Source organism: Athene noctua, chromosome 18 (assembly GCF_965140245.1).
Source record: "Athene noctua chromosome 18, bAthNoc1.hap1.1, whole genome shotgun sequence".
NCBI lineage: Eukaryota > Metazoa > Chordata > Aves > Strigiformes > Strigidae > Athene > Athene noctua.
The window spans coordinates 1,559,623-1,576,815 of NC_134054.1; the positions used below are offsets into that span (position 1 = coordinate 1,559,623).

General features: G+C 48.2%; 1 protein-coding gene across 1 annotated transcript in view; it reads left to right on the forward strand.

Annotated features, from left to right (window-relative positions):
• Window positions 1-17,193, forward strand: part of DNAH9 (dynein axonemal heavy chain 9) — a 213,293-nt gene that overhangs the window by 6,973 nt on the left and 189,127 nt on the right. Inside the window, exons 3-11 of the mRNA XM_074922361.1 lie at window positions 1,410-1,568; window positions 2,340-2,470; window positions 5,831-6,042; window positions 6,235-6,468; window positions 9,339-9,506; window positions 12,622-12,738; window positions 13,628-13,778; window positions 14,804-14,918; window positions 16,805-16,873. Coding sequence (XP_074778462.1) covers window positions 1,410-1,568; window positions 2,340-2,470; window positions 5,831-6,042; window positions 6,235-6,468; window positions 9,339-9,506; window positions 12,622-12,738; window positions 13,628-13,778; window positions 14,804-14,918; window positions 16,805-16,873 — 1,356 coding nt within the window. The remainder of the gene's footprint in view (window positions 1-1,409; window positions 1,569-2,339; window positions 2,471-5,830; window positions 6,043-6,234; window positions 6,469-9,338; window positions 9,507-12,621; window positions 12,739-13,627; window positions 13,779-14,803; window positions 14,919-16,804; window positions 16,874-17,193) is intronic.

Consider the following 17,193-nt stretch of genomic DNA (forward strand, 5'->3'; position numbering starts at 1 on the left):
AGTTCCCTCAGCCTCTCCTCATAAGACTTGTTCTCTAGACCCTTCACCAGCTCCATTGCCCTTCTCTGGACACACTCCAGCTGCTCAATGTCTGTCTTGTAGTGAGAGGCCCAAAAGTGAATGCAGTATTTGAGGTGTGACCTCACCAGTGCTGAGTACAGGGGTAAGATCCCTTCCCTAGTCCTGCTGGCCACACTGTTTCTGATACAAGCCAGGATGCTACTGGCCTTGGCCACCTGGGCACACTGCTGGCTCCTGTTCAGCTGGCTGTTAACCAACACCCCAGGCAGCTTTCCAACCACTCTGCCCCAAGCCTCTGGCACTGCATGGAGTTGTTGTGACCCAAGTGCAGGACGCAGCACTAAGCCTTGTTGAACCTCATACAACTGGCCTCAGCCCATCCTGTCGAGACCCCTGTGTAAGCTTTCCTACCCTCAAGCAGATCAACACTCCTGCCCAGTTTGGTGTCATCTGCAAACTTAACGAGAATGAACTCGATCCCCTCATCCAGATCAGTGGGTAGCCACAGGAGGTTGGGCCTCTTGTGCAGCCAGTCTTTATCCTGCAAAATGTCCAACACCTGAGGAGTCACCACCCTTCGCTAGCTGATAGGTCTGTCAGGGCACTCACATTGCAGCTGGGGAACTCTCACCCTGGTCTTCCCAAGGAGCTAGCTTGGTGCCTGAAGCTTGGAGTAGAAGGATTTTGACTGTTGCAGTGCTGTGAGCCTGGCCCAGTCCAAAATAACCGAGTCTGGAAGGTCCACAGAGGCAGATGCATTTGCACATCATGTCATGGTCATGTCTAGGCTGCGTGCTTGCACCTGTGGGACCTCACGGGATGTGTTTAGTGAGTGCAGTGGAATTAATCACTCCTCAGACAGGACGTGGTGCAGGCGGGATTGTGTGAGAAGTTACTGCTTCCAAGGCAGTGAGGTGACCTGCCCTCAACATGCAATCCCACTTTGTGTAGTTTCTCTCTGAATTAAGCAAGTTTATGGCTGTGGGGAGATAGAATAGATTCAGGGAGAACAGTACAGGGAGAGATAATCTTGCTGGAGGTCTGGGTCTCCAGGTCAGACCCTGAATCCAAATGGATCTGATGCAACAGTGAGTGGCTGTGCAGAGAGGTGGCTACTGGCTCTTTATTTCCACCATTTGTTTTATGAACAATGTGTTGTTGTGCACGCTGCTGCAGAGCTTCATCCATTTTCTCCAGGGTATAATTTCTGTATTAAAGCAATGGCAAAATCTTTTGAGTTTTGATTGTTTTGTTGTTTTGAAATGTGAAGCTAGACTGTAATCTGTAAAATCCAACTGCCCATGGGGTCATTTGAAGTAGATCCAACTCAGTAATGCCCATCAACAAGTGGAAAGCAAAGTTAACCAAAGTTAACCTGTTTTCTGCAGCCTGGAGCTGATAGATAAATCTCTTATACATGCCGCTGAGTCAGCCATCATAGACTGGAGCTACCAAATCCAGGGAGTGCTGAAGAAAGAGTCTTCAGAGCCTCTCCTGCAAGGCAGCAACCCTAACCCGAAGGTGGAACTGGAATTCTGGAAGAACAGGTATCCTGGGCAGCCTGGCCAGGGCGGGTGGTCACTGGCGCTGGTTTTGGATGGAGGGAGAGTGCTGGTGACAGAGTGAGCTGCTACTTCTGTGAGCTGAGAAGAGCAGGCTGCCTCACGTTCATGTAAAGACTTGAGCTAAGGAAAATTGCTCCCACACATAAAATAATCATGACCTGCAAAGTGTCTGGGAGGTCACTGGGCAGCTGGCTGTGTTTTAACTTAGCCACAGCACAGGGGCTGCACCTCAAGGGAGTTGTATGAGAAACATTCTGCTGCTCTTCACTAGGAACCAGCCACAGGAGTAAGAGCTGACAGACACCTTCTGTAGGGTCTTCTGTAAACGGTGCCCCTCAGCTGGCTGCTGTTCATCTGTGGATGCCAGAGGTTTAAATGTTCAAGAGCCGGAGAGTAGAATTTCCTCCTGTCATTTCAAAACCTTTGTGCCATGTTGGTTTGGGCTGACTTAGGACAAAGCCCTGCCTGTTGGAGAGCTGTTACTAATACCTGCAGGAACATCTGATGGCTTTTTTCAGCAGTGTCCTGCCAGTAACAGAGCTGCTGGCATGCTGAACCCCAGCACAGTCTGTCTGTCCTGTAGGGTTTGTCCATGCTTCCTGCGGGAGCTTCCTCTCGCTTCCTTTCACTGTTGGGACCCAGTCCATGTGTAGCTGGAGGAAATCCTGAATCAGGCCCAGGGGAAATGGATGGTGTGGAGGGGCAGCTGATGCTGCCCCAATGTGGGCTTGTAACGTGTCTTGGTTGCTGTAGGTGTGATGACCTGGAATGCATTTACAATCAGCTGAGAACGAAGAAGGTCAGGAACATGATGGAGCTGCTGGAGAGAGTTGAGAGCAGCTATGTCCCAGCCTTCAAACTGATGCTCATGGATGTTGAGGCAGGTGAGATGGTGGAGGAACTTCCTCTTAGTGCTGACTTCTGTGTCATGCAAATTCATCTGGGCTTTGTTCATAGCCTAGTGTTTCTGACTGCAAGCTCGGTGTGGCTGTAGTGGCCCTGGTCATCTGGAGTTTGCTGTGACCGTGGGGACTGCAGCCTTGTTTCTGGCCCTCTGGTTCATGGGGAGAAACTGGGCTGCTTGTGCTTCATCTGGTGCTTTTGTTTCCAGGCTGAGACAAGCTTGATCACAGGTCTGTTGAGCCAGACCTTTTCCAAAGGTCAGGGTGAGTGGATGTGGGAATTCAGTCTGCTGTAATAAAGCATTTGCATTAATCCAGCAGGACTCACCCCAACTTTCATCAGCTCCTCCGGTGTCAGTCTGCAGGAATGGAGGTTCAGGATAAGAGGACTGATCTTGTAGCTAACTGAAACTACTTTGTTAGACTGCTGTTCCTCAGGCTTTGGCCACTGCAACCCAAACTTCCTTGCTAAAGTTTTCACTTCCTTTGAGCATGAGGATTTCTGGGCCTCTGATGAAAGCCGGGAGGTGTTGTCAACTGTGTCACACGAGAGGAAAGCAGAGTCCCTGCAGTTGCGCACAAATCCAGGCAGAGCTGGGCAGAGGCAGAGCTCCGCATCCTGCGTCATGGCAGTGTGGTGGGGAGGGAGGTCTGTCACCTGCAGCCTGGGCGAGGAGCGTGATGCACTGGGAGCACGTGTCCACATGTCTGTCCGCATGTCTGTCTGCATCCCGGTCCAGTGACACCCTGCTGGGTTGCAAGGTCTGACCAGCCCCCAGCTCTCCTGCCCACTTGGTCGGGGAGATTGTTGCAGGGATGCCGGTGGCTGGGTGACCTGTAGGTGGTGGTGTGCATCAACAGATCTGCCTCTGCTCTCCCTTATTTTGCCAGTCTGGCACAATGCAGTAAGACAAGAGCTTTGAGCAGAAAAATGTCAAGATTTCTTTTCCCAGTTTAGGGAATTAAAGACTTTTTTTTTTTCTTTTTTTTTTTTTTTTCATTTAATTCATAAGAAGACTTATAAGGAAGGTTTACTTTTTGACTGTACATGAAGCAAAAGTCTGTCTTTAAAAATGCAGCTCTCTTGAATCAAGTATCATTGTTTTTCTGGTGAACTCTGTTCAGGGAGCTCAGTCCAGCCAAAGGAAACGCTGCAAATTCCCCTCCGTAGTGAAAAACAGTGCAGTCCTTCTGCTCTGTCTCCTGTAGACCAACACAACTGACCCTCCATGTCCATCTCCAACCCAGCTCTGGGCTCTTGTCTCTGGCAATACAAAACCATTCAGACTTTGCCAGCTACATACCTGCTGACAGATAACACTATTCTTCACCCCTTCATGTGGAAGCATTTAATCTGTTAAGGATCTGTGTAACACTGAGCAATTCTTATGGGCTAGAGAAACACTCCTTATATAAGGAACCAAGATCTCATTGTAAAGCTAATTAATGCTTTAAGGGTCTAATCAAAATACAACAAATATTTTGGTTTTAAACTGGTTACAGCAATTATCCTAATTGGATAATTTGGACTATAATTGTTAATTTCCATTATAACACAGTTCAGATTTGTATGCAGCTGCTTTTAAGTCTCTGCCCCTTTTCCTGGTGTTGTGCCCTCCCTGCTGATGTGGTGGTGTGGCTGTTGTCTGTCATCTTTGCTGGGAGGGTGGTGATGATAGTGGGAGTTTCTTCTTCCTTGGTTTTGGGGGTTATTTATTGTTGGTCCACAAGTTTAACTGTACAACGATCACCTGGTTTTATTAATGCTTTCACTCCGGGGTAATTCTTCAGGGTAAAACCACACAACTGTACAAAGCTAAGCTAAAACTTTCAACTAGTCAGACATTAGTTACCTTGTTGTTGACAGGCTTGCTGTTACAGCCAGGACAAGTGGGACTGTGGTCATCTGCCCACTGAGCAAGGGACTACTATAGCCAAACCTGAGCTAAAATGAGCTCAGGCCAAGATCTGTGATGCTCTGTAGCCTGCAGTGCTATATAACAAGCCCTGTGGCCTGTTTGTAGTGATGGCAGCACTGTATTTTTGGTGCTGCTGGGCATGTTCACAGAATCACAGAATCATTCAGGTTGGAAAACCCCCTTGGGATCATCGAGTCCAACCCTCAGCCCAACTCTACAAAGATCTCCCCTACCCCACATTCCCCAACAGCTCATCCAAACAACCCTTAAACACACCCAGGGATGGGGACTCCAGACCCTCCCTGGGCAGCCTGTTCCACTCTCTGACCACTCTTTCAAAAAAAAAATGTTTTCCTCATGTCCAGTCTGACCCTCCCCTGTTGCAGTTTAAAGCCATTCCCTCTTGTTCTGTCACTGATCCCCTGTGAGAAGAGCCCAGCACCAACCTCTCTGCAATGTCCTGTCAGGAGCTGCAGAGAGGGATGAGGGCTCCCTCCCCTCAGCCTCCTCCTCCTCACACTGAACACTCCCAGCTCCTTCCCTGGCTCCTCACAGGATTGATTCTCCAGCCCTTCCCCAGCCTCGTTGCCCTCCTCTGCCCTCGCTCCAGCCCCTCGAGATCTCTCTCGGATTGAGGTGCCCAAACCTGGACACAACCCTCCAGGTGTGGCCTCCCCAGTGCAGAGCACAGGGGGACTGTCCCCTTCCTGCTCCTGCTGGTCACACTAGTTCTAATCCAAGCCAGGATGCCCTTGTCTTTCTTGGCCACCCGGGCACACTGCTGGCTCCTGTGCAGCTGCTTGTCAGTGAGAACCCCCAGATCCTTCTCCCAGAGAGCTCCAGCCACCCCTCCCCGAGCCTGTAGCCATGCAGGGGGTGGTTGTGGCCCAAGTGCAGGACATGGTACTTGCCCTTGTTGAAGCTCATCCCGTTGACATTGGCCACTGATCCAATCTATCCAGGTCTCTCTGCAGAGCCTCCCTGTCCTCGTGCAGATCGACACTCCTGCTTCACTTGGTGTCACCTGCGAACTCACTGATGATGCACTCTGTGTCCGTATCTAGATCATCAATAAAGATGTTGAACAGAAATGGTCCCAACACTGAGCCCTGAGGAACACCACTTATGACTGGCAACTCATTTAGCATTTGGGGACTGAGCATCTACACAAACCCTTGTTCCAGCTCCCTGTCCCTTGCTGTCATGTCAGTTTATTTCCTGTTCTGGTTACTGCTGTAGGTGAGCAATGTTCAGGGGTGAGCAATCATCAGCACACAGGTAGGTGAGTGTGCTTTGTGCTTGTCGGGGCTGTTTGTTTTCCCAGGCACCCTGCCACCCGGTGAGGTGAGACCAGCACTCAGATCATCAACCCAACGCACCACAGCTTGGTGGATCTCACCACTTCTTCCATCTCTTAACACAGCTTTGACCGAAGCTCAGGACATTCACCTGCACCTGATGCCCCTCAAACGCCCCTTGGAGGATATAGAGAGGGTTGAGTTCAGTGAGGTGAAGCCTTTCCTGGTCCCTTTGCTCCACGTGGTGTGTTTGATCTGGGTCACCTCCAAGCACTACAGTGTGCCTGTGCGGATAGTAGTGCTGCTCCAGGAGATCTGCAACCTTCTCATTCAGCAGGTGCGTGGCTGTGACGCCTGTTTATCAAGGGAAGCTTTTTTTATGAAAGTCGCCTCTCTTCTCCTTTTCCCCATCCTTCCCTGGCAAAGTGATTCTTAACTTGAGAGGTAGGTTCAAACACGTTCAGTGCAAGAAGTCACTGTGTTCTCTGATGGCAGAAGTGATCTCTCAGGTGTGATTTTGCTTTTCCAGGCCCTGGTTTACCTGTCTCCAGAAGACATTCTGAAAGGGGAGATGGAGGAGAGCCTGGGCAAGGTGCAAATGGTGCTTGGCATCCTGAATGCGTTCAAAGGAGCATTTGAGGAGAGAAGGGAGAAACTACACATGTATTATGAACCAGGCCAAGAAGTGAGGGAGTGGGACTTCCATGCCATAATGGTGTTTGCAAGGCTGGACAGCTTCTTGAAGAGACTGGAGATGGTGGAGGTGAGACTCTGAAGAGTATTGCAAGCCTTCAGGAGAGCTCTATAGCCATGAACTCACATCTTCCTTTCCTGTAACATCTTCCTTTCCTGGCATCTTTCTTTCCTGTAGCTTCACCTGATGCTAGGGGATGGAGCCACCCTCTTTGCTGTTAGGTCTCCTGTTACAGCAAGGTTAGGACCTTGTTTTACCACGTCCTGCTTGGTGCATGTGTAAGATGCACAGCTGTGTCCTTCTGGTCAGGTTGGTATGTGTGTCATTGTTCCCAAGAGCCCTGCTGGGGCAAGGGAATGGAGATTACTCGGGGTTGTGGTTTGCACAACTGTAAATAGATCAATACAGTCTCCTAGTCCTCCTGTCACCATCAGAGAGACACCCTAGAGCTGGGTCCTGCCTGACTTGGAGAGGCCACATGCTCCACTTGAGGCTGTGCCGTGTGGGCCTGGGGAGGAGTGGGGACACGTTCCTCACCAGGTCATCCCTTCACATCCTAACGGTCTGTCCAGCTGGGGTGCTGTGGCTCAGGGGTGTCCCTGTTTGCCAAGGCTCGTCACTGTGAGATGGTCATTGGAGACAGGGACATCTGGTGTCATGAAGTCCCATCATCCTTCAGCTCCCAGCATGGCCAAGGGCTCCTTGAGCCGGAGGGGATGTTATTCTGCAGACAGCAGGTCTGAATGTGTGGGGCAACCCCGTGCATACGAGCGCTCTCCATGCTCTACTTGTCAGCAGGCTGTGTCTGGAGACCACAGACATACAGACACGGTGTGTACCTGTTATACACACACTGTATATACCTGTTATCTCTCACGTGGTTAACAGCACACATTTATCTGTTATCCACATGCTTCTGAAGTGAAAGTCTTTGTTTATTGTTGCCACATTCCTGACATGTAGGATTGGATGTGCATGGTACAAGCTGCTGGCATTTGTTCATTCAAAGGAAAGTCTGCGTTGTTTTTCTCTTGTTCTCTCCAGTGGAACAGAAGATTTTACTGGTTTAAACACACTATATAACTCTATGCTTTCTTTAATTAAGTATGTTGAAAACCATCATGACTGCTGTCTATTTTAAAACTATTCATAATGATGGTTTCCCATAGGGTTCGGTATGCAGTTAACCAAACTGTGCTGGCCAGTGTGGAGAGGAATATGATCAGACACAGGAGTAACTGCAGGTCACCATGAGAACGTGTGACAGGAACTACGCACTGTCACTCTGCAAAGGCTCTGGGCACTGATTGCTCATAGCCAGGGTACTGTGGATTGGGCTCCAGGAGAGCCAGAGGTTCTGAGCTGCACTGTTGCGGTGGCAGAGCACTGTGCTTTTTGTCCAGTGTCCATGTCCTCCTTCCTTCTCTGCCCCACGCCTCCTGGGACAGTAAATGGCTGCAGTGTATTCAGTTAGAGGGAATGCCTGTGGAGTGAGCTGTAAAATAGTAATTAAAAGCATAGTACACCAAGCCTGTTAATGAGGAAAGCTTCTGCCTCTTCCCATCTCTATTTCCACTCCCTCTTCTTCTCAAACAACCTTGTAAGACAAGAAAGGGGCAGCTGTTATTTCTGTGTTATTTTTGCCTTACAAGCTATTTGTTAAAGTGGAAGTACTCTTACTAAATAGCAAGTGTGCATTTGTTTTTGAAATTTCATAAAAGCTGCAGTTATGCTGGTGCACAGGTAGCCCATGAACACGTGGATAAAGAAGGATCTCTTTCTCTTGGTTTATCTGACTGTTTCTCATTGCCTGTCTGTTCTAAAACCTGCTGCCTGGCTGGGACAGCTCTCTGCTAGAACCCTGTTCTCTCAGAAATTTGGAGGTTCTCAAAGCAGTGGTTGTTTAGTTGTCAGGGACCTGTGAGCAGTTGTTCCCTTGGCTGGAAGCTGTTCCTGATGATCCTGACCGTGGCAGGAACTGTGTAGTGTCTCCCCACCTCTGCCTGGAGCATCATGAGGTGGCATCGAAGCCTGGTAATGCCTCAGGGTAGCATGGGGAGCTCTGGGCCATGGGCTGTGTCCTGGGCTGTGACCCATTTGGCAGCCCCTGTCTAGAGGCACTGGGGCTGGCTGAGTGCCACCTGTCTGGGGGTGAAGCTCCATACCTGCTTAGCTCTGATTTTGGGGTTGTCCCCTGAGCTCAGTGCGAGCAGGACGGCCGCCAGTGATTCCTGTGCTTGAGATCAGCACATTTCTCCTGGTCTTGAGACAATGGACATTCAACCCAGCCCTTGTTTAACCTTCCCAAAAGAGATGGATGGGGTGGGGTGGTGGCAGGGCTGTCCAGCGCTGATGCCATGGCTGGGTGAGCAGGGCATGTTCCTGAGAGGTGATGCTGCGGGGTCAGGCCCTGCCAGGCTGCAGAGGATGGGAAAGGAAGGACCCATATCCTACATCTCAGCAGAGAAGAGCAGCTGGGCAGAGTCAGTAACACCTGCTTGGACACATGGAGGTGTGACTGAGCAGGAGCTTTTGACAGTTCAGGTACCTGTAAACATCAGAGGTCTCTTCTTGGTTAATACCTCTAAAATTGGGATTCTTAGCTATGCTGGATGACATATCAGGGTCTCATGTGTTGCTTTGGATCTGTCCTCTAAATACTCTTTAAAGCAATTTTACTGTTGGCATAGTATTTCTTGGGGCAGCAGCAGGTCCCACTAGGAAGGCACATGTTATGAGCAGCCGTTGATGCCCAGGACAGGTTGGACAGATGTGTCTCCCCACTCCCATTTGTGTCACTCAGCCTGACACAATGCCACAGGCGGTGTGCTTGGGGAGGTCCTTTGGCGCAGCAGGGAGCACAGCTCCGTGTTGTGACAACTGTTGTCATCTTCTTTTGTCAACATCTTAACCTCTGTGTGTCTCCATTGACTTTGAAGGATCTCCTGGCAACAGCCTTGGACCTGATGAAGCTGGAAAAGATCGAGTTCAGTGGGATTAAAGGGAAGGCCCTGGGCCAGCAGGTGCTGGACATGTATGAGGAATTCCAGGAGGCGTACAAGGTGTTTGCAGAGCGAACCTATGACTGTCTTGAGCTGACCAACACGGTAGGTGGGACCAGCTTGTGGGAATAGCAGCACCATGTGCATGTTTCCAAAGCAGCAGCTTCCTCTGCGACGGAGCCCTGGCTCATGAGCAGTGCTGCTGGCTTTTTCCCAACTCCTTCCTTCTTTTGTAATGATCTGACCTGTTATTGTAGGCAACAAACAGCCGCTGGCCTTTCCTGCAGAGATTTGGGAGTTCTTGCAGGTCTATATCTAGCATATTTTGCTAGTTCAGGACCTCAGACCAATGCAGCTGGGAAACCTGGATTTCTCTGCCTTTTATACAAGCTTTCCCTATACATGGTGGTTGCTGGTGTGTATAAACTGTACCAACATCCACATCTCTTTGCTTTCCTGCTCTTGATGTCTAGCTTGCCTGATGAGGGCCAGCTCAGGTGACCTCTGAGGATGTGTTTCTCTTGTCTAGATGAACACATGACATCTGGTTCTCTTAGAATTCAAGGACTCAGTATTTTATTATCAATAGTGCTTTAATTAAAGGAATATTCCCATCCCTCTGGGTCATGGCTCAGTAGCCATCAGGACCACAGATGCTCTCAACATCATGTGTCATACAAGCAGAGCAAAGCGAATGTGACATGGGCCTCCTTACAGTCTATTCAGAAATTCCTGCTCTTGGCTTTGACACTGAGCAGCACAGCCTGGGTGAGCTATGAAGGAAGGGTGGGAATAGCATTTCTGAAGGGGTCTGTGTTCCACGGTTGTGTCCAATCTCAGAGGATCTTCGATCTCTTCTGCTGGTTGTCCTGTTAGCCCTGGATTCAGTTTGCTGTGTCTGGTGAGCAGGATATGGTTAGGCCTGGCCATAAGGAAGTTCTGTGGTGAGGAGCTCCAGTCTTTCACTGCTTTTGGGGCAGCCATTCATGGCAGACGTCCAAGTGGAAGGTAATGCCAGGGAAAAGTCCTCCCCCCATCAGACTTCTGCTTTGCTCCCTTTGGAAAGGGCTGTGCTGGGGTGAAGGGTGACTGGGCTGGTAGGGGGTCACAGGCCTGGTGTGCCTTTCCTTTGGGTCTTGGGACCTGTCTGGTGTGGTGATGGGTGACAGGTGACTTGTGCTTTGCTTTCTGTAGTTCCCAGTACATCCCTGCAGTGAATGGCACGTCCCCAGTGCTGCCTGGGATGTTCTTGCTGGAAAGCTGCTTGCTCCATGTCACCCTTCCTTCAGGAGGGAGGGCACAGAAAGTGGTGAAGGTGGCTCTGCAGGAGCTGGCTTGGTTTCAGTGACCCCATGGCCTTTTGTGTGACTCTGAGTCATAGAGTCGTTTAGGTTGGAAAAGACCCTTAAGATGATCAAGTCCAACTGTAAACCTAGTGCTGCCAAGTCCACCATTAAACCATGTGTCCTGGTTCAGCTAGGATAGGGTTAAGTTTCCCCAGCAGAGAGAGAGGGAGAAGGGATCTCCAGCTGGGTTATTCATACCATGCTGATGTCAGGGGCGGGAACTTTTTCCTTGGTAGCTTTTGGAGGCAGGAGCACATGTCGGGTTTGTTCCGTGACCATTGCAGTATTTCTCTGTGTATCTTTTGTCTTGTTCATTGTTATTGCTGTTTATTGTTGTTATCATTGCTATTGTTGTTGTTCAGATTGTTTATCACACTGTTGTATTAAATTTCTTCTTATTTCAACCCGGGGTTTGTGCCTCACTGCCAGCCTGACCAGCTGAGGGTGGGGGATCAGCAACGGCAACGTGGTGTCTGGTCCTGGCAGGGCTTAAAACCATCACACCATGTCCCTAAGCACCACATCTACACCTGCTTTAAATATCTCCAGGGATGGTGACTCAACCACTTCCCTGGGAAGCTTATTTCCTTTTGGTGAAGAAATTTTTCCTAATATCTAGTCTAAACCTCCCCTGCTGCAACTTGAGGCCATTTCCTCTTGTCCTATCACTTGTTACCTGGAAGAAGAGACCAACACCCAACTCTCTACAAGCTCCTTTCAGGGAGTTGCAGAGGGCCAGGAGGTCTCCCCTCAGCCTCCTCTTCTCCAGACTAAACTCCTCCAGTTCCCTCAGCCGCTCCCCATCAGACCTGTGCTCCAGACCCTGCACCAGCTCCGTTGTTTTTCTTTGGACACACTCCAGCCTCTCAATGTCTTTCTTATACTGAGGGGCCCAAAACTCAAGATGCAGCCTCACCAGTGCTGAGTACAGGGGGACCATCACTTTCCTAGTCCTGCTTGTTCATTCAGTGCTTGAATTTTGCATCCTCTATTACTTACTAGAATCTCTTTTTCAGTTAAAACATGGCATCTGATTCTGCTGGAGCTCAGCAGTGATCACAGCAAAAGCTGTTGCCTTCTGCTTTGTCCTTTCAGAAAAGACACATGGTCTAATTTTTAGTGGCTTTATCCAAGCTAGGACAGAAGGACTGAAGTCTCCCAGTTTGTCAAGTACAGTCTTTGATTTGGGCTCTTTTACCTGTAGGGAAAAATCCCTTAGATTTTATTCTTGAACTTCAAAAAATTTTTTGCAATTGGAGCAAGAAATCAGTGCCAGAAGATGATGAAAATTACAGAAACATGGAACTGTTGAGGTTGGAAATCTTCTGGAGATCACCCAGTCCACCTGCCCTGCTCAAAGCAGGCTTAGCTAGAGCAAGACTGTGACCAGTCTCCAAGGTTGAATGTGTCCAAGGGTGGAGAATCCACAACCTCTCTGGGCAACCTGTGGCAGTGTTTTGAAACTGCCTTTATTGTTGCCTCACGGCCAACTCACTATCAATCAAAACCACAGGCTTGTTCGGGCTTGAAAGTAGATTGGATTTGGAAGTCAGCAGGTGCATCTGTTTTCTGAATGACGGTGTAGTCTTCAGGCCAAGTTGAGGGGATGAGGGTGCGGAAATAGTGCTTGTGGGATCATGGAAAGCACTTGGGACCAAAGGATCCATCCTGGAGGGCCATGATCTCAGCCCTGGGACAGTACAGAAATGTCCTTAGGCTCCATGGAGCTTTGCCATGCTGCAGTGGCTGAAGGTTGTCCAGAGGAATGGTTTAATTCATGGTGAATAAGAGGAAAGATCTCTGCATTAGGAGGCTGCAGGTAGCTTCTTGGTGCTGTCTTGCAGCTCACAGCTTACTGTTTTGCCTTCCCACAGGAGTTTGAGCAAGATGCCTTTGATTTCCAGCAGAAGGTAGAAGACATCGACCGACGGCTGGGCACTGTTTTCATCCAGGCTTTCGATGATGCCTCAGACTTGGAGCACATCTTCAAGGTTTGTCTATTACGCCCCTTCTCTTTTATAGAAGGAAAATCAGGGCACCAAAGTTTGACTCAGTGAGAATCAGAGAGGGCCAGCCAGTGCTGTAGCTACAGGCACATGGGCTGATGTTTGCTGAGGGAAATGGACAGTGGGACAATGAGACTTGTAGCTTTTGGGCTGGTCTTGGTTAGTGATGCTCAGACATGTGGGTCCCTTGCGAACTGTCAAGCCATGGAGCCGGCAGCAGTGTGTTTGCTGAAAGCTTTGAGAGTATTTCTCCTCTTCCCATTAAGACACAACCAGAATTCATCTTTGTTCAGTTTTAGAAAGAGTAGCCAAAGAAATATTCAAATCAGGCTCTCAGATGCCAGGAGTTTTACTTGTGTCTCTGTGAGTTGGAGGAAATGATGCTTTTTCTAGGATTTCCTGGTGAGAATGGCTGTTAAAAACCAGGTGATTATTGTTAATACCAATTTGCTAATATTGTTAATACATGGATGTATTTCAATTTTGAAACCTGAGGTTTTCTAGAAACAAGGCTGTCTTGTTTGCCAACTAATATATCTTGCAGAAAAAAAACCCGGTATTGTCTGAAAATACCAGGGTTTGTAGAAAAGCCTGTAGGAAGTGATAGTATTTATCTTTCCAAGGTTTTTGAAAAAACAGAAAATTTTGGAGCATTTGAAGAATGACAGTTGGAAAGTGGTTCACTCACAGGGAGTCTGTAACAAAGAGAGGGACTACTGGGAAAAGCAGGGTAAAGAAAAGAAATCTCCCTTTTCCAAAGTGCCCATCGGTGCAGACATCTGGGCTAGTGAGGAAGATCCCAGTGGGTCTCTCTGCAGAAGTTGGGGTTGTGATTTTTTTTCCCCTTTCTTTTCCTGTTTCTTCACCTCCACAGCTGTTGGACATGTTTGGGAGCCTTCTGGAGCGACCAGTAATTGCTGCAGATGCTGCTGACAAATACTCTGTCCTCATCAGCATGTTCAACAGTGCCTTGGACCATGCGAGGCTGATCTACTCCAGGCATATCCAGGCAGAGCTGGAGCTTGGTAGGTGCCATGTGCTGAGTAAAATTGATTTTACAGGAAATTGGATTTAGATTAATTTGAGAGGAAAACAATTTGCTTTTTCTAAGGAAACCAAAACTTCCCAAATTGCAAATGTTTTCAGCTTCTATAGCTCCTAGTGGAAATGGAAATGCCTGGGAAAGCTCTATTTTTAGTATTAAAGGAAATAATCTGTTAGGGGGAAGAATTATCCTTTTTAAAACGTGTATACATGGTATGTGACTGGGAATGAAGATTTGCAGGGATTGCTGAACTTCTACCCCAGCAAGGCTGTGACAAGGGGTTTCTCTTCACATCTGTGCACTGACTCAAACACCCCATGGGACTTGCAAACCTGATCATGTGCTCCCCAGTATGAATTTATTGTGTTTCCCTTGTAATGCTGTAATTACAAAGTATGTGACTGGGACTTTGTAACCAAGGGTTTAATCAGCCTTTTCCACGTTTGTTATTTCCCATGCACAGGAAGGAATGGGTAAATTCCTATCAGATTATGAGGGTTAGAGTGTGTCTTTTTTGAGCAGCAACCTGTTTCCTTGCCTCAGAAAGATGGTACTGGAACCAGGCAAGTCCAGAAGAGGCAGCACTGTTGGAACCAGTACAGATTAACATGGAGACCTTCATGGGGGATGAGTCCATCATTTGCTGTGAATCTGGGGAGTGTTCTGTGAGCATTAGATAAAATAGTCAGAACTAGCTCTTGGTCAGAAATCCCTACATCATTGTTTGTGGGGAGTAGGGAATGCTTCCCACACAAAAGATGCCTCTGTATCATCTCTGTTTCTAACATATGCCAGGCTTTTCCTTTGATCTCAGGTCCTTATTCGAGGTCCAGAGGCCTAGGAGTCTTGCCCTGGTCACAGACCTACATCATGTAGCAGATGTTGGATTTAAGGAAGGAAGCTGGGAAATCAGAGCAGTTTTGTGCAGATGAGTTTCTATTAGTGTATTTTTGGGGTTACAACTGCAGTGTTTGGTCAAATGCTGTTTCATTGTGCCCTCTCCAGGATCCCCCCCTGTGCACAAGAACATGCCACCAGTAGCTGGAGCACTGGAATGGGCTCGGGAGCTGCGAGCACGAATCCAGGTGCCATTTGGTCACTTCAAGCACATCCCACATCTGTGCGTGTCTCTTCCAGCTAAGTTGCTTTATCACCATCTTGATATCTTTTGTCTAATCAATCTCATTTTCGTTCTGTGTTGAACACTATCCAAAGGTTATAGCTGAAATAATTCTTAGTCAAAGAGGTGAGAAGCGGTTGCACCAGTGCTATTCAGCTTCCCTGCAATCTTATTTTTTTTTTAAGAATCACAGTAATTGGGTTTGTTTTGAAGTGGTTAAGAGGCACAGTGGGATAGTACATGGGCTATTTAGCTATCAGACATAGTTCTAGGTTGCAATTGGAAGAGGTATTGGAACCTTTCCCACTGCAATCCCACTCAGCATGTTCTCCAGCCCTTTTTTGGGTGCAGCCTAACCCTCAGCTGCAAGGCCTGGTTCTGGCATCACCCAAGCTGTGAATGGCAGAGTGGTACTGGACTGACTCATCTAAGATGGATTGATAGAGCTGAGTTTCCAGGTTGGTGAATAGATGAGGACTTTGCTGGGCACTTGCAGAACACAACTGTCTCAGCATTAAACAAAGGAGGAGTCCCTCATAAGCAAGAAAAGAAACTAGTGCTATAGGATGCTTATCACCTAAATGTTTGTTATTAGGGGTGGTCTTGGGGAGGTGTGGCCCCACACTCACAGCTGCCACATCTCGTGGCACCATGTGGGACAGCATTTGAAAGTCCTGTAAAGCAAAGCAATGTTGGACTTGGGACAACTGAACGTGCTTCAGGGAGTGCGCCGTGTAGCTCACAGGAATAGTTTTACTTGTGCTGGACAGGATTATGAGTAAATGGAACCACTTTTTTTTTATGTGCTTGAGCAAAATACGCCACCTCCATCACTGCAGTATTTGTAGCGTTCTCTCACAGTGTATTGCCGTTAAGTGTTTTAAATTATTCTGCAGCAGTAAAGACATCAGTGCAGTGAAACAAGCTCTTGGATGGTTCTCAGCACAGAGCCCAAGTTATCATGTTTGGTTTGAATCTGAATAGCAAATTTTGTAAACCATGAAGTAGAACCCAAATCTGCATTTCGCATCAATTTTTCTTTCTTCTGTTTAGAGCAGTTAATAACATGCTCTGCAGCAGGGGTAATGTGATGCTGTTTCCTACGTGAAACTTTAAAGGGAAAAAGGCTTAAAAGGGGGAAATGAAGATGGTTTTGCTTACAGGACTTGTTTACTTGCAGAAGGTTTGATTAGTATGTGCCCAGTGGTGACTGCTCAGGCACTACCTTTGCTGGGTTTTGTTTAATACATGTTTTTTTCAAAATGTCTTCCAAATCAACAACCATTTTCAGGAAAACTTAGATATTGTAAATGAAACAATGGGGAAAAGATGGCCTTAGAAGGATTACTCTGTCCGGCTGCCTCCCTGGGTTCAGAGGCACTTGTACAGCGCAGGCAGCATGGCCAAGGCTCTGCCTCCCATGCTCCGGGATGCCTTTGTTCTCCCCTGCCCCTATGATTTGAGGGGCACAAATTTGGCACCACAAAGAGCTGCATCTACCAGGAGCCACATGCTGCTTCCTTCTGAGCGTCTTTGATCTTAGGAAGTGCTGGCTGATAAGCAGAGGGTGCCATGCTCTGTGCAAATGAGGAGTGTGAAACTTGGAGTATTAGGTATGTTAAAGAGACCAGTATTCAGCAGCACTGAGCCCTTCTTCCCCCTCTAGGATATGGTTCCATTTTGCCCATTGCCATGCAAACACCTGAGAAAGAGCACATGGGGGCTTGGATAACCTTTTGATTTTGGGTGATGCGGTGGGGAGTGAAATCCAAGGTCCCCAGTCAGAGTCTGCCTGCAAACTGGTGGGTGATCTTGGGAAGGGGCAAATACAGACTACAGCCTCACTGAGATAAACACAATACTGAGCTTCTCTGTTGTGCTACCAGCTGCTTGGACTCTGCTGAAGGACGAAGGGTGATAGAGAAGTATGAAGAAATGATTCAGCTGCTCGACAAGTAAGTGGTGGCTCAGGCAAGGCTGTAAGTATATGAAGAAACTTTTTCCTCCTCTAAACCATCTTCCAGCACATTTGCCAGCTCAGGACCTGGGAATGTCTCTTTCTAAGCCAGAGGAAATTTTCAGATGAGAGAGGAGGAGGAATCCTGTTGCTATATACTACAGTCTTTCTGTCAGGTCTTGAAATGAGAAGTTTACGGGGGAGGAATGAGGGCTGTGCAGCCTAGCAGAAACATTGGAACATTCTGTTGGATGTAGAAGCCGCGCTGGTAGAAAACGTGGAATGACCAGGATTTCAATCCATTTGTGCCCATTCACA